The 23,211-nt window shown below is 45.2% G+C and overlaps 1 protein-coding gene across 3 annotated transcripts in view; it reads right to left on the bottom strand.

Annotated features, from left to right (window-relative positions):
• LOC123762748 (NBAS subunit of NRZ tethering complex-like) overlaps positions 1–23,211 on the bottom strand; it is a 504,795-nt gene that overhangs the window by 336,241 nt on the left and 145,343 nt on the right. For all 3 annotated transcript variants that reach the window (XM_069332294.1, XM_069332295.1, XM_045749508.2), the window contains exons 22-24: positions 13,840–14,051; positions 8,175–8,287; positions 7,722–7,897 (exon numbers count right to left, since the gene is read on the bottom strand). In XM_069332294.1, the coding sequence (XP_069188395.1) occupies positions 7,722–7,897; positions 8,175–8,287; positions 13,840–14,051 (501 nt within the window). The remainder of the gene's footprint in view (positions 1–7,721; positions 7,898–8,174; positions 8,288–13,839; positions 14,052–23,211) is intronic.

Here is a 23,211-nt window from a genome sequence, read left to right as displayed (position 1 = left end):
TACAATGTAGTCTACCTTTTGCTCCATAAAGACATACCTGAAAAGGCTTGGAGTATGTGAGATATTCATGTTTCCTTATGGCATATGATACTCGTGCCGCAGACAGTATTATTCTCGAGACATTTCAACGTGCAGGTCGCGTTGATCATTTTACTAAGCAGGTTCAGTGCAAAAACACTCAAGTGTGAGATAGCAACCACAGGTATTTTGAAGCATGTATTTGGAAAATTACCAACTGTCAGTGATACTGAACAATTTAAGCCTGGGTGTTGTTAATGTGTTGACCAACTGTTTATTTGTTGCCTTGTTAGTGAATATTTATAGATGCTGTCTTCATTCTGCTGTCCATTGTTACTACATGTGTAGTGTCACAGCTCTCATCTGTTACACATTTCTGTAGTCAGCAACATGCTATTTACAACTTCTTAGTTAGAGTACATACAAAAACTCTAGAAAAAACAAATTTATAATTCATTATGACCTTGCACTACAAAATGAGTATCAGTATGTTCTCCCTTCATTACAAAATTACCCAAGGCAGCGTCTGGGATGCTCACAGACGTAGGTTGGAATCCTCGTCACGGTCCTTGGGGATTTGTTCAGTATGTTCAATTTCATACTTCTACAATGTTTCAGTATTTGTTTCTATCTTAGGAGGATAAATAGCATTGCTTACAATAATACCTGTATTAGTTATCAGAGGTTGACTTGTGTATATCAACATTAAGATTATTCAGTCATAACAAATAGATTACTGTACAGTACTGAGTAACTAAACTAATGTGGACTCATTAATATGACATGTAATTTCATATCATATATTCCTTTTTATTTTGCAAATGATCTGACAAATCCGAGAGATTTGATTCATGGATGTCCTTCAACTTTTTCTTTATATTAAACTAGTAACCTAAGTACAAGTAAAAAATTGTCAACTAGGCATTTTTCTCAAAAGAAAGCACTGTCTACCATCAAATTCTATGGCATATTTCATCAATTTGTCACAAGGTATGTTTGACAGATCTGTCATGGAGCACATTTAACAAATTTATGTCATGTTACCAATTTGTCATTAAATTTTACAAGTATGTTACAGTGCTTGCAAAAACCATTATATCATTATTATAAAGTGTAGGATCTGAAGAGTAAAGATCATATGCAACCGAACAAAATAACTTATTACAGGCAGCAAATTTGTTAATGCTACTGACCAAGCCAAGTGTTCACACACCAAATTTCTGTCACATACTATTTTAAGGTTTTGGGATAAGCCAACCTTCCATGCCTTGCAGATATCAAACAAATATTTATATTTTAATAAAATGCTTCATTCACCAAGATCCGGATAGAAGTAATGTAATGAGTTAAAACTATATAAAAGAAATTAAAAATGTTGAAATATACTGTATTGCTGTACTTCACTAATCCATCCGCAGATAACATTTTATGTTTGATAAACAATGTTTCACAACTATGCAATACTTGTCAAGACACTGTTCAAGTATGTCTTGCGACCTAAAAATCTGGCTTTTTACCAGTAACGATCCAAATTATACAGTATATTATCTGACTGCCCAATGTGATTTACTATGCTTAAAAATACAGGTTTTCCATTATGTTTGAACTGTACAGTAATGTGAATGTTGTATGCTTATATATTTATGGTTACAGAGCCATTATTACGGTGTTGAAAATGCATCAAGAATCTAGGTATAAAAATCTTTGATTTAAAATGATTAAAGAGAAATTTATATGTAAAAAACCCAGCATTGAATGTAATGAAACTCCATTTTCTGGGCGAGCCCCAGAAACTCCTTGAATCTATCCAAACTGACATGTTCAATATTAGTTTGAGGTCATCAATCAAGGGAGTTCTTGTGCCTTTCGGGAACCACAAGCCAGAACCTGGTCCCCTCAGAGGAGCAGTGCCCTATGAGCACTCTACATTGAGACTATGTCATACTTGCCATCAACAGGGGAGGGCACCCAGAAAGATAGGTGAAACAAAACAAACCACAAGGTGGTAAAATTTCTTACCTAAGTTCAAACAGAGCAAATTAACTTCCCGCAAAAGAAAACAAACAAGCAAACCATCATACAACTAACATGCCTGCTTGTTTTTTTAGGGAAGGAGGGAGGAAGCCCACTCAGGCGAGCCATCCCAGTTCATAGAATGATGAACACAACCAACAGGAACGTGTTAGGGAGCCTCCGAGGCTCGCCCAGAAAATGGCGTTTCATTACATTCAATGCTGGTTTTCTGTGGGAAGCCTTGTTGGATTCCCGAAGTCAACTACCCACAGATAAGTAAAAACAGGGACTTACCCAGGAGGCGGCAGTACCGCAGGTCTCAAGATGAGGATGAGACATACGACCGCAACAGATGGCCCAATGCAATACAAGGCCGGATAGGGCTCACGACACTCACATTCATCTGGCAGCCACGACCCTGTTCAACCTCCAAAATCCCCATGCCCGAATATCTCATTTTTCTCCTCATTTTTTCGTCAGTCCTCCTTTTTTCTCATTTTTCTGCTCTCATTTTCTCTATCCCTCTATTTCTCTAAGCCCTCATTTTTCTATCAGTCAGAAAATTTTTCATCCATGTTAGAAGCTTACCTGTCACCCCTCCTATATTTTCCAGTTTCCAGAACAACCTCTTATGTGAAACTTTGTCGAAAGCCTTTTTTAGGTCCAGATAGATGCAGTCAACCCAACCATCTCTTTCCTGTAATATCTCTCTTGCTCGATCATAGAAACTGAGTAAATTCGATACACAGGATCTTCCAGATCGAAAACCATACTGTCCATCTCATATTATATAATTTCTCTCCAGGTGTTCTACCCATTTAGTTTTAATTATTTTTTCCAATATTTTGACTATTACACTTGTCAATGATACAGGTCTATAATTAAGGGGGGTCTTCCCTGCTTTCACTTTTGTAGATTGGACCTATGTTAGCCTTTTTCCACACATCAGCTACAACTCCTGTACACAGAGATGCCTGAAAAATCAGTTGAAGTGGAATGCTGAGCTCAGGTGCACATTCTCTCAGAACCCATGGTGAAACTCCATCTGGACCAACTGCTTTGTTCTTATTTAGCTCCTTGAGCATTTTTTCCACTTCATCTCTAGACACCTCTATGTGCTCTATGTTGTTCTCTGGAATTCTTATTGTGTCTGGTTCCCTGAAGATTTCATTTTGTACAAACACACTTTGGAACTTTTTGTTTAATGTTTCACACATTTCCGTTTCTTTTTCTGTGAATCTATTTCCCATTTTCAACCTCTGAATATTATCCTTTACCTGCAATTTGTTGTTTATGAATTTATAGAATAGACCTGATTCTCTTTTACATTTGTCTGCAATCCCTTTTTCAAAATTTCTTTCTGCCTCTCTAATCACTGCCGTTTAGTTGTTTCTCGCATCTTTGTATCGCTGGTATGTTTGGGGGTTTGGCCTCTTCCTATACTGATTCCATTTTTGTGTCTTTTGGTCCCTGGCCCTCTTGCAATTTCTGTTGAACCAATCCTGTTTCCTAGTTCTGCATCTCTGTTTTGGTATAAAAAATTTTTGTGCCTTTATCATATATTTCACAAAACTTGACATACATCTCATTCACTTCCTTGCCTAGCAACAAGTCTGTCCAATTATACTCACTAAAAATTTTTCTAAGGTTGCCATAATGTCCTCTCCTAAAGTCAGGTTTTTCAATTGTATCAACCTTCTTATTTTCTTCCAGATTATAATGCATTGCATACTTGATTCCCAAAAAGACATGGTCACTTTTACCCAAGGGAGGAAGGTACTGAATGTCAAATATTTCTTCCTCCTTCCTGGTAAATATCACATCTAGCATGGAGGGAACGTCCCCTTCCCTCATCCTCGTAGCTTGTTTAACATGTTGATACAAGAATGTTTCCAGGATGAGGTCTACAAATTTACAGGTCCAAAAATCTTCTGTTTTAGCTTCATATGCTTCCCAGTCTATGGATTTCAAGTTGAAGTCGCCGACTATCAACAGTCCTGATCTATCGTTATCCGCTCTCGCTATGAACTCTCTCATTATTGTTATAAGACCTTCTCATTTACTATCTAGCTCCTCCTTTGACCATGTGCTGCTTGGCGGTGGACTATATGCATTTATGATCATTAGTTTATCATCCTCATGGCAGATCTCTAGTGCTATTATGTCAACTTCTTGTGGATTGGCAGTCATTATTTCGTTCACCTTTAGGTGTTCTTTCACCAGCACAGCAACGCCACCGCCTTTCCTAATTTGTCTGTCCCGTCTCCAAATTGAGTAGCCCCTTGGGAATATGACCTCATTTAAAATAACATCTTCAAGTTTTGTCTCCGTGAGTGCAACAATGTCTGGTGTCTGCAGCTGTATTACATCACTTAACTCCAGTATCTTCGATCTTACTCCATCTATGTTGGTGTATGCAATCTTCAGGAACTTGTTCCCCCTCTTCTTATTTTTCACTCCCCCCCTCTCTAATGATTTTGTTGGTTTGCCTTTATGTATCACTTTACTGGTCTGCCTACCCCTATCACTTTGTAGAAAAAAGAATTGATTTCTTCTTCATTCCTGCTCTCATTTAAGCATTTTGCCTCCGCGAGGTTCAGTTTCAGCTTCTCCCTATCTTCTTTTAAAAGATCTCGTCTTAACGACCACACTTTCCCATCCTCATCACTTTGTAATTTTCTAGCATTCCTTAGTACTTCTTCCATCTGTTTGGCACCATTTAGGGTGATCCTCAAAGGTCGATCTTTCTCTTTTACATATCTGCCTATTCTCCTGTAGTCGCACACATTCTCTATGGTTGTAAGACCTTTCACGAGGCCAACAATTTTATCTACTACTTTTGCTTCTTCTACAGCTCTTTCTGACCTAGATGTTATCTCCTTTTCTTTACAGCCAAAAATTATCAGGGACTTACTCCGATCAACTGTGTTTTGCACCAACTTCGGGTTAGATGCCAATTCTTTTCTCACTTTCAGCCTAATGTTTGTTTTATCTTGGTTGCTGCAGTGTTTAGCTTCCTTTACTGCTTCTTCAATTTTTTCCTTCTCCTTGGCCACTTGTGCATAAGTGAGTTGCATATCTTTCTTGCACCATTCTATTCCCTGTGTAACTTCCTCTATCTGTGCTGACAAAAGCTGTTTCTCCTGTTGAATTTCCTTACCTAACCTCTTGTAGTCATTTATGTTTAAATTTACTTTAACTTCTTCCATAGCTATTTTTAAGAGTTTATTTTCTTCTTCCATGGCTTTAAAATTTGTTTCCAATTGATTCTTATCCTTGTGCAAGTCTTTCACTAAACCCTCAAGACATTCAACTTTGCTCTTTAAATGGTCATTACTTTCTTTCAATTTACTAATTATTTCTACATGAGAAATGTGTAATTACCTAAGTGTAATTACCTAAGTGTAGTTACAGGATGAGAGCTACGCTCGTGGTGTCCCGTCTTCCCAGCACTCTTTGTCATATAACGCTTTGAAACTACTGACGGTCTTGGCCTCCACCACCTTCTCACTTAACTTGTTCCAACCGTCTACCACTCTATTTGTGAAGGTGAATTTTCTTATATTTCTTCGGCATCTGTGTTTAGCTAGTTTAAATCTATGACCTCTTGTTCTTGAAGTGCCAGGTCTCAGGAAATCTTCCCTGTCGATTTTATCAATTCCTGTTACTATTTTGTATGTAGTGATCATATCACCTCTTTTTCTTCTGTCTTCTAGTTTTGGCATGTTTAATGCTTCTAACCTCTCCTCGTAGCTCTTACCCTTCAGTTCTGGGAGCCACTTAGTAGCATGTCTTTGCACCTTTTCCAGTTTGTTGATGTGCTTCTTAAGATATGGGCACCACACAACAGCTGCATATTCTAGCTTTGGCCTAACAAAAGTCATGAACAATTTCTTTAGTATATCGCCATCCATATATTTAAATGCAATTCTGAAGTTAGAAAGCATAGCATAGGCTCCTTGCACAATATTCTTTATGTGGTCCTCAGGTGATAGTTTTCTATCTAGAACCACCCCTAGATCTCTTTCTTTATCAGAATTCTTTAAAGATTTCTCACATAATATATAGGTTGTGTGGGGTCTATGTTCTCCTGTTCCACATTCCATAACATGACATTTATTAACATTAAATTCCATTTGCCAAGTGGTGCTCCATCTACTTATTTTGTCCAGGTCTTCTTGAAGGGCATGACAATCGTCTAAATTTCTTATCCTTCCTATTATCTTAGCATCATCAGCAAACATGTTCATATAATTCTGTATACCAACTGGTAGATCATTTATGTACACAATAAACATCACTGGTGCAAGAACTGAACCCTGTGGTACTCCACTTATGACATTTCTCCATTCCGATACATTGCCTCTGATTACTGCCCTCATTTTTCTATCAGTCAGAAAATTTTTCATCCATGATAGAAGCTTACCTGTCACCCCTCCAATATTTTCCAGTTTCCAGAACAACCTCTTATGTGGAACTCTGTCGAAAGCCTTTTTTAGGTCCAGATAGATGCAGTCAACCCAACCATCTCTTTCCTGTAATATCTCTGTGGTTCGATCATAGAAACTGAGTAAATTCGATACACAGGATCTTCCAGATCGAAAACCATACTGTCTGTCTGATATTATATCATTTCTCTCTAGGTGTTCTACCCATTTAGTTTTGATTAGTTTTTCCAATACTTTCACTATTACACTTGTCAATGATACAGGTCTATAATTGAGGGGGTCTTCCCTGCTGCCACTTTTGTAGATTGGAACTATGTTAGCCTGTTTCCACACGTCTGCTACGATTCCTGTACACAGGGATGCCTGAAAGATCAGGTGAAGTGGAATGCTGAGCTCAGATGCACATTCTCTCAGAACCCATGGTGAAACGCCATCTGGGCCAGCTGCTTTGTTCTTACCGAGCTCCTTGAGCATTTTTTCCACTTCGTCTCTAGGCACCTCTATGTGCTCTATGTTGTTCTCTGGAATTCTTATTGTATCTGGTTCCCTAAAGATTTCATTTTGTACAAATACACTTTGGAACTTTTCGTTTAGTGTTTCACACATTTCCTTTTCATTTTCCGTGAATCTGTTTCCCATTTTCAACCTCTGAATATTATCCTTTACCTGCAATTTGTTGTTTATGAATTTATAGAATAGACCTGGTTCTGTTTTACATTTGTCTGCAATCCCTTTTTCAAAATTTCTTTCTGCCTCTCTCCTCACTGCCGTGTAGTTGTTTCTCGCATCTTTGTATCGCTGGTATGTTTGGGGGTTCGGCCTCTTCCTGTATTGATTCCATTTTTGTGTCTTTTGGTCTCTAGCCCTCTCGCAATTTCTATTGAACCAATCCTGTTTCCTAGTTCTGCATCTCTGTTTTGGTATAAATTTTTTGTGCCTTTATCATATATTTCACAAAACTTGACATACATCTCATTCACTTCCTTGCCTAGCATCAAGTCTGTCCAATTATACTCACTAAAAAAATTTCTAAGGTCACCATAATGTCCTCTCCTGAAGTCTGGTTTTTCAACTGCTTCAACCTCCTTATTTTCTTCCAGCTTATAACGCATTGCATACTTTATTCCCAAAAAGACATGGTCACTGTGTATGTGTGTGTGTGTGTTTGTTTTGAGGGGGCGGGGGATTAAAGTGGTATCTAAAGTGATGACAAACAGATAAAGAACTGGTCATTCAACTTACCTTTAGAGCTGCCTGAGCAACAAGAGTAAGGACCTTCGCTTGCCTCGTTCGAGCATCTGTTCCACAAACCCGCAACAAGGTGGCAAGTTGCAGGAGCCGAGAACCATGACGATAGCTTCCTTTCTTTATCTGCAAACCTTCAGCTATCAGGCCTAGTCGATCTTCACACAGCCGAACTGGTCACACGCAAATGATATGCTTATTTATTAGAATGCAACATTCAAATTAGAACTAAAAATCCCCCCTTTAATACAAACATTTAATTTATATGTACTGGACAACAAAAAACTATCTCTACACATATCTGCAGTGATATATAGAAAATAAATAACAATACAAGTGATAAATAAAATTTATGAAGAATGATTATTTTAGTCGATTATAATGCACAAAATATATTGTTAATAAATAACATAATGTAGTATCACGCATTTCAAATTTCTGCACTAGTACCTTGTAGAGGAAGTTTATGTATACCAAAGTCTGGCAACATTTGAAGTGCAGAGATGAGATCCTTCTCTCTTTTGATGTCCTCATTTTCAGATTCAATCAGACAAAGACTTTGCCTAAGAGGGAGATAATTTGAAAATTTATCATATTGCATCGCTACCCACCTCACAATGAAGAATCTCAAATTATATAAAAAGATGTCATTAATAATTCACAATTTGATAATGCTAAGTACAATAAATTATTCAAATGATATGCGGAATATTTATTATTATCTTTGCAGTCACTTCTGATAGGTTTACAGTACTGTACAACTGATTAATAATAGCACTGCACCTAATGTCTAAAATTTAACTACAGTACAGTATATGTAAATAAATATAAAACCAGCGTTGAATGTAATGAAACGCCATTTTCTGGGCGAGTCCTGGAGGCTCTCCGAAGCTATCCATGGCTGATATGGATACCCCTAACTATTTTGCATCAGTCGACATGGGTGGAGTTTTAGGCCTACCGGGGACAACGAGCCAGAACCTGGTCCCCTCAGAGAGGCACGAGAAGCAATGGCCCATAGAAATGCACATGCAATTTAGAGCATTCTATATCTGTTATCGACCAGGACAGGCACCCAGAAAGGTAAGCGCCACAAAACAAACCCCCTATTCTGGTTAACAACAAAAATCATCAAACGAGTGGACAGAACTCCCCAATAGAAAAACAAGCAAACAAATATGACGTCACACGAGCCGCGCCGTATGTCTGCGCAGCTCCCCGGGAGGGGAAAAGGGGAGCCCCAGACCCTTCGCAACGATGATCCCCACACCTGTTCTGAGGCTGGATATCAAAAACGCGAAAAATCACCGACCGGAGGGAGGGAGGGTTGCCGGGGAAGTTATCTTGTGGTTATCTTGAGATGATTTCAGGGCTTTAGTGTCCCCGCAGCCCGGTCTTCGACCAGGCCTCCACCCCCAGGAAGCAGCCCGTGACAGCTGATTAATTCTCAGGTACCTATTTACTGCTAGGTAACAGGGGCATCTGGGTGAAAGAAACTCTGCCCATAGTTTCTCACCGGCGCCCGGGATCGAACCCAGGGACCACAGGATCACGCGTCCAGTGTTCTGTCCGCTCAGACACCGGCTCCTCTGTCCGGCTCAGCCACCAGAGCCTCCAGGACTCCCCCAGAAAATGGAGTTTCATTACATTCAACGCTGGTTTTCTGGAGGGAGCCCCTACAGCTCCCCAGAGCTACTTCACAAAAGACAACAAAAGAAAAGGGGACTTACACGGGAGGCAGTCGGTGCTCCACTCCTCAACTCGAAGTTGAGACAACGGGCTGCAACCGCCGACCCAAAGCGACATGGGTCCGACTGAGCCCGGGAACGTTCACGAGGCAGCGTGCAGCCAGGACCCTGTTCGACCGTCAAAAACCCAGTGCCTGAATGTCAGCCCAAGACATATTGCTAAAGACGGCAGTAAGAGCAGCAAACTGACAAACGTCAGTTTGCTGCGGGGATAGACCACAGGCTGGCTGAATTTAATTACCCTGCGGACGACCTGAGAGACCCGAACCTGTAAACAGGGAAGAAGGGAAACCGGATTAACCCAAAGCACGTTCCCGGACACATTAGCCGTGGCACGCAGATAACAGCGGAGGGCCGCAACCGGACACACAACATGATGAACCCCTGGCCTGACAAACCAAGCATCAACAGCCCAAGGACCTCTCTGGCAGGCAGCAGTCTCATTCTTCACCAGAAAAGAGGGAGACGGCTATGGACGAACATACCTATGACCATGACATGAAGAGCAAAAACCTCTGCGCCAAAGAAGAGCATGAACCTCCGCCACACGACACCCAGAGGCTAATGCCAACAGGAAAAGATTCTTAGCAAAACAATCCTGAACCGAAGGGGCCACAACAAACTGAGGAGAAGAAAGATAGGAGAGTACTGTCCAAAGACCAGGACAGCTCAGGTGGCACATGAGCAGGCCGGAGGTGAAACAACGCACGAGACAGCTTGTGAAACGGTGCAGAAGTAACATCGATACTGAAAGCAAGCTGCAGCGGCTCCGCCAGCACTGTACAATACGAGGAGACAGTATTAGGCATAAGATGACGGTCCTGGAACAACCAAGAGAGAAAGGACAACACCACCCGAACTGAAAGCGAAGAGCAACGATGAAGGGACAAAAAGAACCGGAAGGACCGCCAGGAAACTTCATACTGCCGCCGAGAGGAAGCTCGCAGGTGGGAAACCAGCAAGGAAGTCACCTGATCACCATAGAGATAAACACAAGTCAAAAACACCAAATGTGAAGACTCGCTGAAAAGAGCGAACCAGTCTCGTACCAGACCGGGCCGATCTTCTGAAAGAGGCGGAGACGCGGAAAAACCTCTGTGTTCGAACACCGGGCAAGCAGTGCCTGAAACCGCGGCTGGGCCGGCCACCATGGGGCCAAGAGGACAACTCGCCCCTGGTAAGTCTCCAAGCGAGCCAGGACCTGGAGCAACAGCTGAACCGGGAAAAAGAGGTACAGGAACCCCCACCTCAACCAGTCCTGTCGAAAAGCATTGATCCCAACAGGCTTGCTGTCAGGAAAGGGCGCCACATATACCGGAAGACGCCTCGACCACGCTGACGCGAAGGGGTCCACCTCCGGGCACCCGAACGTCTGGCAGAGCCAACTGAATGAGTTGACATCGACCGTCCATTCTATGGACAGGGGAACAAACCGGGACAGGCCGTCCGCCAGTACATTGGACCCCCCCCCCCCCCCCGGATGTGAAACGCCAATAGAGCCAAACCCCCGAGAACTCAGCAGACGAGTCACCCGAAGCAACCAACCCCAAAGAGCCAAGGACCGCATCGAACCCCCTCGGTTCAGGCAATGAACCACCGGGGAGCAGTCCGAATGGACCCGGATCGTTGATCCACGGGCGACCCGAACCCTCCGAAGCACAAACTGCACTGTGCTGTGGACCCGACGGAAGGACGGACCCCACTGCCCCTGACCTGCCTGGTGAGCACTGGTCACAAAGCCAAGAGACGACGCGTCCGTGAAGACATCAAGCGAGGGCTCAGGAAGGCGACAAGGCACAGAACCCTGAAAAACCCAAAGAGGAAACCAGCGATGCAGCAGTTGACACAAGGCCCCCGGGGGACGAACCCAGCGATCGGGAGAGGTGGAAGGGACGTTCACAAAGGAACCAGAACAGCCGACGAAGCCAAACCCGACCCAGTGGGTAGACAAACATCGCAAAGTTCAGACTCCCGCACAGACCCTCGAGCAACCGCCGGGTGACCCGGGAGACCCCCCAGAAACAAGCACAGGCGGGACCGCAGCCAAAGGAGGAAGAGACGCCGGAGGAAGAGACAAGGAAGCGGTCCGAGAGTCCCACACAAAACCCAGCCAAGACCAAACCTGGGAAAGAACCAGATGGGACTTCCTCCAGGTCACCAGGAACCCAGGAACCCGAACCCGGGGAGCTGGGAAAGCACTAAATCCCTGGTGAGCAGACACGCGGACCGACTGGGAGCTCAAACCAGCCAGTCGTCAAGGTAAGCCAACACCCGAACACCCAACAGACACAAACAGGCCACCACGACCCCAGCAAGGCGTGTGAACACGCAAGGTGCCAGATACAACCCGAAAAGGAGACAACAAAAGCGGTAACTCTAATGCCCCACAATAAAACCGAGCCAGTCCTGGAACCTCAGATGAATAGGGACGTGCCAATATGCGTCCTTGAGGTCCAGGGACACCATCCAAGCGCCCGACTCCAACAGAAGCCGGACCTGGGACAGGGAGGTCATTCGAAACGAGGGGCAAGAAACCCAAGGGTTCAGATGGGACAAGTCCAGAATGAACCACAGGTCCGCACAGTCCCATTTCGTAACTAGGAACAGGTGGAAAACCCACCTGAGAGACGTCGTCGTTTCGACAACGCCCAAGCGCACCCACTCCAAGATGACCCAACAGAGCGCATGAGAGGAAGCCTGCCCCTTCAGCCCCAAACCCCCCAAAGGAGGAGAAGCCACTCAACGCCACCGCAGGCCGAGAGAAACGACCCGAAAAGCCCACAAATCATGAGACCAGGTGTGAGCAAACTGAGCAAGCCCATTGCTCCATCAATGGGGTGAACCGCGAAAGGGCCGCTGCCCCTTACGTGAACCCGATCTGCAGGCGGAGCGAACACTGCATCGACTAGGCACAGTCGGGACCACAAACGGCACCAGCACCAAACCCAACACCAGTGGCCAACCCCGACAAACGGAACCGCGAGCCCTGGCATGACCCCGCCGGAAAGAACCCCCCCGGTTCCGCCGGAGCACCAACAATTCAGACATAGGGCGGCAAGTGGAAGAAGCCACCTGAGGAAGCCTGGCCGCTCAACCACAGAGGCCTCAAAAAGCAGAGGACAAAAAGGAAAAGACAACCTAAGAACCAGACTCCAAGCGGATTCCAAAGAGGAAGCAAGAACCGCCTGTCGACACGCAAAATGCGCAGTGAAAAACCATAGCAACACCTCTCGCAGGATCGGCGCAAACAGCTTCAAAAGAACAGACAACGCTCGAGCAGCCGAGACTAAGGTGCCAGACCCAGGAACGGCCCCAAGCGCCGCTACATCCAACGCAAGCCAATCCAAAGACAGTTCCAGGAGGGAAAAGAAACGCAGGACCGAAGCCAAAAAAGCCACGAGCCCTTAAGTCCTTAGCCACAAGTGTAGCCGACAGAGAAGGAACCTGCACATCATTCTTGGCCAATGTTGTCAAGGGATATCATTCTTGGCCAATGTTGCCAAGGGATATCATTCTTGGCCAATGTTGTCAAGGGATATCATTCTTGGCCAATGTTGCCAAGGGATATCATTCTTGGCCAATGTTGCCAAGGGATATCATTCTTGGCCAATGTTGCCAAGGGATATCATTCTTGGCCAATTTTGTCAAGGGATATCATTCTTGGCCAATGTTGCCAAGGGATATCATTCTTGGCCAATGTTGCCAAGGGATATAATTCTTGGCCAATGTTGCCAAGGGATATCATTCTTGGCCAATGTTGCCAAGGGATATCATTCTTGGCCAATGTTGTCAAGGGATATCATTCTTGGCCAATGTTGCCAAGGGATATCATTCTTGGCCAATGTTGTCAAGGGATATCATTCTTGGCCAATGCTGTCAAGGGATATCATTCTTGGCCAATGTTGCCAAGGGATATCATTCTTGGCCAATGTTGCCAAGGGATATCATTCTTGGCCAATGTTGTCAAGGGATATCATTCTTGGCCAATGTTGCCAAGGGATATCATTCTTGGCCAATGTGGCTAAGGACTATCATCCATGACCACTGTTGCTAAGGGCAACAGTGGTCATGGATGATACAGCAACTTATCATCCATGATAAATTGACCACTGTATTAAGAGCTATCATCCATGACCACAGTTCTTAAGGGCTATCATCCATGACCAATGTTGCTAAGGACTATAAGAATCAATACAATAACTTCATATAACTGGAACCGTGTCGATATTCATCAAATTCAGTTTAGTGCCTAATCTGAAATGCAACACTGTCAGTGGACTGGAGAGTTAAGATTCATGGATAAATTTGTCCTGGGATATGCTGAGGTCTTAATAAACCAACAACCACGTAAATTTCACATAGCTTACATTGCCAACTTCATAGCTTCATCAGCATGGCTCTCCGAAGAATTACAATAATGTGTGGCGGCTGTAATTACCAGCTTCACAGCTTGAGCAAACGGTAGCTGTTGAAGGTATGGATTGTTTACTGGAGATCGATCTACTCGAGTTTCTAATAGTTCACCAGCAAACTGGATGTTTTCAGTAACACCAGAACACAGAAGTGCCTCTGTCATTGTCTGAAATATATGAAATATTTATCGACTGTAAATTGAATGTATCAAATGTGTTGCACTACAAGTATACACAAATTAATAAGGTACAGTTCAGTGGTATGGGGCAAACTTTTTTGTATACAATATTATAGGCTTTGCATAATACGACCATGATAATTGTTCAGGTATTTTAAATTACTGATTATCTTCAACATTGTTACAGTAATCAAATTTCATTAGTTCAAAATTACATAAAACAAGAACAAAATTAGAATTATGAGACATTATTATATATACATTATTATATATATATTATTTTACATACATTATTATAATAGAGATTAATTATTATTATTATATCAACATACACCAAACAAAAAAAACCAGCGTTGACTGTAATGAAACGCCATTTTCTGGGTGAGCCCCAGAGGTTTCCTGGAGCTTATCGGGCTAATGTATGTTATATTAGACCGGGACATTAGCTAAGGAGTTCAGACCTACCAGAGACCATGAGCCAGAACCTGGCCCCTTCAGAGAGGTTTCAGGGAGCAATGGCCCTGGAAAAACCCCTTGTGGTTGGGGTTTTCCTTATCTGCCAACGACCGGGGTTAGGCACCCAGAAAGGTAGGCATAACAAAACAAACCCCACATGGTAAAAAACTAAAACAAAAATCCGAACAGAGGTAAAAACTCCCTACAATCCCAAGGAAACAAGGAAATAAGCAAACGTCACACTTTACTGCCGTGCCAATCGTCCGCGCAGCCCTCCCCACCCTGAAAGGAGAAGGGGGAGCCCCGGGCCTACCGCGCCGGCTGCCTAGCATCAGTTCGGAAGCTAAGCTTCAACCAACGTGAAAAAAACGCCGACCGGTGGGAAGGAGGGTTGCCAGGGAGCCTCCAGGGCTCAACCAGAAAATGGCATTTCTTTACATTCAACACTGGTTTTCTGTGGGGAGCCCCTATGGCTCCCTGGAGCTTCATACCCAAAGAGAAGAAAAAGAAAGGGAAGACCCAGGAGGCGGCAGCCACAAATTCCGGAACGCGAAGCCGAGACAACAGGCTGCAACCTGCAACCCAAGGCAACAAGAAACACACAGGAGCAGACGCGCGCATAAAGAATGGGCGGCCAGGAACCTGTGCGACCCTCAAATCCTCACGCCCGAAATGAGCCCTAGGCGTCACCAACACAGCAGCGAAAGCTGCAAACGTCTCAACAGCACGGGCACAAGGATAGACCGCAGGCTGGAAGACCTGAAAACTCTGCGGACGACCTGGGAGACCCGAGCCCAGAAACAAGGAACATGGGGAACTGGATCAACCCAAAGCGCATCCCCAGACACGGTACGCAGGTAACGGCAAAAAAGCACAACCGGACAACAAAGGACACACCCCCGGCCAAACCAATCAAGCATCAAGCACCCTCTGGTAAGCAGCCGTCTCAACCATCGCCAGAAGGACGGAGAAAGGCTGCAAACGTACAAACCTACCACCAGTACCAAAGCGCAGAAACCTGAACCGAAGGGGCTACCACAAACTTAGGAGAAGATAAGAGGGCACCCTGATCAAGGACCAGGACGGCTCAGGCGACGCATGAGCAGGCCGGAGGTGAAACAAAACACGAGAAAGCGTACGGAACGGGGCAGATGTGACGTCCACCCCAAACGCAAGCTGGAGCCACTCCGCCAGCGCCTCACAAAACGAGGCGACAGTAAGAAACATCAAATAACTGTAGTCCTGAAACCCCAAGAAAGGACAAGACAACCCGATGCGAAAGAGAAGACGACCTACGAAGAGCAAGAAAAAGGTGAAAAGAAACACCAGGAATATCATACTGTCGTCAAGACGAAGCTTGGAGGTGGGACACCATCAACAAAGCCACCTGATCACCACAGAAATGGTGATACCCGCATCAAAATACCAGACGCGAGGAGCCGAGGAGAAGGCCGAACCAGTCACGTACAGGACCGGTTCGACCTGCCGAAAGAGGCGGAGCCTCGAGAAAATGCCCCGGGGTTCGAACACCTATCAAGCATCGTCTGAAAATAAAGCTGGGCCGGCCACCAAGGGACTATGAGGACTACTCTCTTGGGAATGGGCTCCAACTGAGCTAGAACCCGAAGCAACAACTGGACCAAGAGAAGAGGAACAGGTACCCCCTCCTCGACCAGTCCTGCAAAAAGGCATCCACCGTGAACGCCTCGCAGGCGGGTAAGGGCACCACATAGAATGGGCGACGCCTAGACCACGCCGACTCGAAGACATTCATGGCCAGGAGTTCATACGTCTGGCAGAGCCAACGAAACGAGATGGCGACGACTGGCCAATCCGCTAACAGAGGAATGAACCGAGACAGGCTGTCCGCCAGGACGTAGGACACACCCCGGACATGAACCTCAAGGTTAGCCAAACCCCGAGAATCCAGCAAAGGAGCCACTCGAAGGGACCAACCCTAAAGGCAAACACCTAAGAGAAATCCCGTGGTTCCGGCAAAGAACCGCCAGAGAACAGTCCGTATGGAGCTGAATGGTAGAGCACCTAGTGACCCGAACCCTCCAAATCACAAACCAGACAGCCACGAACTCCCAAATTGTGCTGTGAGCCCGACGGACAGACAGACCCCACCATCCCCGGCTGACCTGGTGAGCACTGGTCATAAAGCCCCAGCCGAGAGATGACCTGTCCATGAACACATTGAGCAAAGGCTCAGGGAGGTGCTAAGGCACGGAACCCCTAAAACCCCAAAGAGGAAACTGGTGATGCAGCACCAACACAAGACTCCCGGAGGACAAACCCAACGATTGCAAGAGGCAGAAAGGGAGTCCCCAAAGGAACCAAACAGACGCCGAAGCCAAACCCGGCCCTGCGGGCAGACCAGCACGTCGAATTTCAGACTCCCGCACAACCGCTTGAGCAACAGCCGAGCGACCCGAGACCCCCTCATAAACAGCTGAAGGCGAGACCACAGCCGCAGCAATACATCTGGAGTGAAAGACAAGGAGGGACCCCAAGGGCCCTAAACAAGACCCAGCCAGGTCCGAACCCAGGACAGAAACAAATGAAACAGCCTCCAGGTCACCAGGAAACCAAACCCAGCAATCTGGAAAAAACCACACCCCTGGCGAGCAGACAACATTGAACGAAAAGTTCCAAAGTGTATTTGTACAAAATGAGATCTTCAGAGAACCAGATACAATAAGAATTCCAGAGAACAGCATAGAGCACATTGAGGTGTCTAGAGACGAAGTCAAACAAATGCTCCTGGAGCTAAGTAAGAACAAAGCAGTTGGCCCAGATGGAGTTTCACCATGGGTTCTGAGATAATGTGCATCCGAGCTCAGCATTCCACTTCACCTGATCTTTCGGGCATCCCTGTGTACAAGAGTCGCAGCAGACGTGTGGAAACAGGCTAATATAGTTCCAATCTACAAAAGTGGCAGCAGGGAAGACCCCCTCAATTATAGACCTGTATCATTGACAAGTGTAATAGTGAAAGTATTGGAAAAACTAATCAAAAGTAAATGGGTAGAACACCTGGAGAGAAATGATATAATATCAGACAGACAGTATGGTTTTCGATGTGGAAGATCCTGTGTATCGAATTTACTCAGTTTCTATGATCGAGCCACAGAGATTTTACAGGAAAGAGATGGTTGGGTTAACTACATCTATCTGGACCTAAAACAGGCTTTCGATAGAGTTCCACATAAGAGGTTCTGGAAACTGGAAGATATTGGAGGGGGTGACAGGTAAGCTTCTAACATGGATGAAAAATTTTCTGACCGATAGAAAAATGAGGGGCAGTAATCAGAGGCAATGTATCGGACTGAAGAAAGGTCACAAGTGGAGAGTACCACAGGGTTCAGTTCTTGCACCGGTGATGTTCATTGTCTACATAAATGATCTACCAGTTGGTATACAGAATTATATGAACATGTTTGCTGATGATGCTAAGATAATAGGAAGGATAAGAAACTTAGATGATTGTCATGCCCTTAAAGAAGACCTGGACAAAATAAGTATATGGAGCACCACTTGGCAAATGGAATTTAACCCTCAAACCACGCATATCATATATAAATGATATCAGTGACAAAACCGAAACTGCGCACATCATTTATATATGATTTCGTGTCTAGCGCTACAATTTAAATGCCCCGCCTGGGATAGGGGCAGCTATAGTACAGCCACGACCGATAGTTGCCAGATGCCACCTAGAAAAAAAATCCAGGCCAGCATTCTTGGGTGTTACAGCGTCAGTATTGAGCAAGCCACCAAGGCTGGCGCACGCAGCACGAGCTCACAGCACCGCTGTTCAGCTTGTGACCACAGCATCGCCTACAAATGCCATAATATATATGATACTGCTATTATTTAGCAGTGATAGTATTACTGAAGCCCCCTGACTGTGATAAAACTGACTAGGATTCTGATAACAGCAGGATTGTGGTGATATTTAGTGCTGTGCTCAATGGAGGGAGGAGTAATGCTGTGGGAGGGAGGGTGGTGGCGTCGTTTTCTGACTGTGTGTGGCCACCATTTATTGACTGCACTCACCATACCAGCTTAGTGGTTCGCTATGGTGAACACAAATGTAGATACTTATATATAACGTGTGTATAGTGTAAGATAACAGCGAGAGGAGTAGGTTGGGAGCCGCCATTTTGGTGAGGGACGAGTGTCGTCTGCACGACTTGGCATGTTGTTTACTGATGGCCACTATGGTCTTTGGGCACCATACCAGCTTATTTGTAGAGGTATGGTGAATAAAACAGGTAGATACTTATATATAATGTGTGTATATAGCGTAATAACACCACAAACAATATTGTTGGAGGAGAAATATTAGTGCTTCTGGCCTTGAGGGCGGCCGCCGATCAGCTGACTGTGTGAGTAGCTACGTCTTTGTGCCTTTACTCACCATACAAGCTTAGATGTACAGTTATGGTGAACTAAACATGTAAATACGTATATATAGCGTCTGTGTATAGTGAATAAATGCAAAAACAATTTTGTGGGAGGAGAATGAGGGTGAGTGAGGTTGTGTTGAGGGAGGGAGTGGTAGCGAGTGGCTGGCTGGTGTTTGGCGGTCACTCCTCGTTGCTTTTTGACTCAAGACCAACTTAGTAGTTCGTTATGGTGAACAAAACATGCAGATACTTAGATATAACCTGTGTATATAGTGTAACAACAGCAAAACTATTTGTTTGTTGTTTTATGAACATAATAATTGAATCATTAATATGCACACCATAATTTTGAGTACAGCGATGGTTCACACATTTTATTATATAAATATACCACAATTCACAGTATGGAATAATATTACTGCAAAAAAACTAAGAAAAAATCAGAGACATTGAAATAATTAGGTAATAATATATTTGTGGCAACTGCCGTCTGACAGCTCGGACGGAGTAGACCTCGTCTGGCGAAGGCTCTGCCAACGCCCCTTTTTTGCCACACTTCCCTACCCTATTGCGGCTAAAATATGCCACCTACGATTTTTTTGTTATTTTTTCCGTGATCAGGGAACAAAAATGAACACTTCTATAGGACGAAAGAATTTTTTGGATTTTTTTTTTTTGTTGTGCCTGAGGGTGTGAATTCCATTTAGGCCCCTAGCGGTTTGAGGGTTAACGTGAATAAATGCCATGTTATGGAATGTGGAACAGGAGAACATAGACCCCACACAACCTATATTATGTGGGAAATCTCTAAAGAATTCTGATAAAGAAAGTGATCTAGGGGTGGTTCTCGCAAGAAAACTATCACCTAAGGACCACATAAAGATTGGTCTATCGACTTGAGAATGTTCCAGGATGGACCGAAACGTCGTCGTTCCTTCACCTTCTAGTGTGTGGTCTGGTCAACGCCTCATAAAGAACGTTGTGCAAGGAGCCTATGCTACACTTTCTAACTTCAGAATTGCTTTTAAATACAAGGATGGCGAAATGCTAAAGAAATTGGTCACGACTTTTGTTAGGCCAAAGCTAGAATATGCAGTGGTTGTGTGGTGCCCATATCTTAAGAAGCACATTTACAAACTGGAAAAGGTGCAAAGACATGCTATTAAGTGGCTCCCAGAACTGAAGGGCAAGAGCTACGAGGAGAGGTTAGAGGCATTATATATGCCAAAACTAGAAGACAGAAGAAAAAGAGGTGATATGATCACTACTTACAAAATAGTAACAGGAATTGATAAAATTGATAGAGAAGATTTCCCGAGACCTGGAACTTCAAGAACAAGAGGTCATAGATTTAAACTAGCTAAACACAGATGCCGAAGAAATATAAGAAAATTCACTTTCGCAAACAGAGTGGCAGGCGGTTGGAACAAGTTAAGTGAGAAGGTGGTGGAGGCCAAGACCGTCAGTAGTTTAAAAGTGTTATATGACAAAGAGTGATGGATAGATGGGACACCAGGAGCGTAGCTCTCATCCTGTAACTACACTTAGGTAATTATATAAGTGTACACCTATACATGCATGTGTGTGTACACACATATACACATATAAAAAAAAAAAATTAAATAAAGAAAAGAAAATACAAGCTGCCGACCAGTGGGCAGAGAGCACCACGTTGGTCAGGCGAAGAAAGCATGAAGAAAGCACAAAACTGCATTAAAAGGCCCACCTCGACAACAAAACCCAAGGCTCCGGCACGAGCACAACACGTGCCAAGACCCAAAAAGATCTGCCTGCAAGCCAGGAAGACCCTGGATCCCCAGAAGGCAGAATCGGGTCACACCCGAGGAAACAAAACCCCAGAACCCACAAAGGGGGGCCCCAAGAGGAAGAAACCTATGGAGCGAAACCAAAGAACCCAAAGGAACCCGGAATCGAACCCTGGGGGAGCCCAAACATTTGCCGGAGGAATTACACCACAGCAGGGCAAAGCACAGCCCCCAGACAGAACCCCCAAGGAAACGACCAAAACAGACCGAAAACTGAGGGACAAGGTGTGGGAGCAAGCATAAACAGACAGGGACACTGAGCCCAAACCCTAGGGCTCAGACACAAAACAGACAGAAAATGGAAAAACCGGTATAAAAACCAACACCCAAGCATTCCCAGAGGAACAGAAGACAGGCAGAAAACACTAGGAAACAAAGAACCCCTGAAAGAGGTGAAAAACTCACTCAAGACGCTAGCTCGCACACCCAGGCGCATATAAACAAACCGCAACACCACCCTGGTGGCCACACTTGGAAACCGGCAGAAGAAAATGGCCACCAGAACAGGGGGCTGTGACCGATGCAACAGATACGAAAACACGCCAGAAGATGTGGAAAGCAAGCAGACTAGATGGACGAAATCTCCCCCCAGAACCAGAAAACTCATGCAGGGGCAAACAGCCCCAAACTGCTTGCAGGCATCCCCCACAGCACCGGGAACCCACAACAGAGGCCCCGGGGCAGAGCTGTCCTCCACACCCTCTGCCCTTAAAGAAATGGAAGAGTCCATGGAAAAGGCAGCAAGAAAGGGCCGCTGGTAAGACCCAGAAGCCTTGGCAGGAGGAACAGACTCGAAAACCTCCATCCCCAACCCGAACAGGGCACCCACCGAAACCGCCCGAGTCTCGGCCCCAACTAAACCCCGCCCTGTCCCCGAAACCCACAGACGGTCCAGAGCCGGGAACAGAGGGAAAAAGGCGAACAGCACTTAACCAAAATGGGGTGGCCCCAGGGCATCCGAGTGGGAAACAAACCTAGCGTATTGCAGCAGCCTAAACCAATCTTGCAACGCGGATGTCACCTGTACTCTGAACAGTAATAACATCAGGAGAGTACTAGAGAACAAGCAGAGAACAACTCGCAAGACTCCGGGTCAAGGTGTCAGTGACCCAACAGGCAGCATGACGGAGGTAAAAGTGGCGACTGTCACCCAGAGACAAGGGCACAGCAACCAACAAACCCGCACAAGATGGATTGGAACCTGGAAGACACATTCAATGGTCCACCGAGCCCTGACAGGGTTTTCCAGGGCCCGTAGGGTAAGAACTACGGGAAGCCCGGGCAAGGTGTCGCTAACTGGTTAACACCCAAAACTAACAAGGGGTAGAGGACAACAATGAAAACCCCTGTGATGTGTACAATCATGGGGGCCTAGCAGAGGGCCACCAAACAATACCAGTGGAACTATAGCCACACTAGGCAGACTTCAATCAGGCAAATGAAAATAAAACAAAAAGAAAAAACCAGCAAAAGTACACCGTCCCCAAAAGCAACAGAAACCATTCGCCGCGTAGGTGGCAGGTTGTGCAACACTTTGAAGCTCCAGCCAGCACAAGGCTGGCTGTCCCTACCCTACCCCAGCCAGTCCCTACCCAAGGCCAAACAAGGGGCCCAAAGCCCCAGCTGGCCCCAAGGGCGAGGCAAATGCCGAGCAGCAAGAGCCCCTACGGGAATGGGTCTCGAACGCCCCAGGGAAGATAACCCTGACACGCAGGAGCAATACTCACAGGGAGCTTAGGGAAGGAAGCTCTAAGCGCATGCAGCCCCGGTACTGATGAGGAACACCTGGCTACCACACAACACAAAAACACAGCAGTGAGTGTCACTGAGGCAAACACCGCCTAGGAAACTGGGGCCACCTGGTTGATACCTGGTTGATGGGGTTCTGGGAGTTCTTCTACTCCCCAAGCCCGGCCCGAGGCCAGGCTTGACTTGTGAGAGTTTGGTCCACTAGGCTGTTGCTTGGAGCGGCCCGCAGGGCCACATACCCACCACAGCCCGGTTGGTCTGGCACTCCTTGGAGGAATAAATCTAGTTTCCTCTTGAAAATGTCCACGGTTGTTCCGGCAATATTTCTTATGCTCGCTGGGAGGGTGTTGAACAACCGCGGACCTCTGATGTTTATACAGTGTTCTCTGATTGTGCCTATGGCACCCCTGCCTGCTCTTCACTGGTTCTATTCTGCATTTTCTTCCATATCGTTCACTCCAGTACGTTGTTATTTTACTGTGTAGATTTGGTACTTGGCCCTCCAGTATCTTCCAGGTGTATATTATTTGATATCTCTCTCGTCTTCTTTCTAGTGAGTACATTTGGAGGGCTTTGAGACAATCCCAATAATTTAGGTGCTTTATCGCGTCTATGCATGCCGTATATGTTCTCTGTATTCCCTCTATTTCAGCAATCTCTCCTGTCTGAAGGGGGAAGTGAGTACTGAGCAGTACTCAAGAC

This window comes from Procambarus clarkii, chromosome 27 (assembly GCF_040958095.1).
Source record: "Procambarus clarkii isolate CNS0578487 chromosome 27, FALCON_Pclarkii_2.0, whole genome shotgun sequence".
Classification (NCBI taxonomy): Eukaryota; Metazoa; Arthropoda; class Malacostraca; order Decapoda; family Cambaridae; genus Procambarus; species Procambarus clarkii.
Note: the sequence above shows the minus strand (reverse complement) of the source record. Positions and strands in the feature narration are given on the sequence as shown.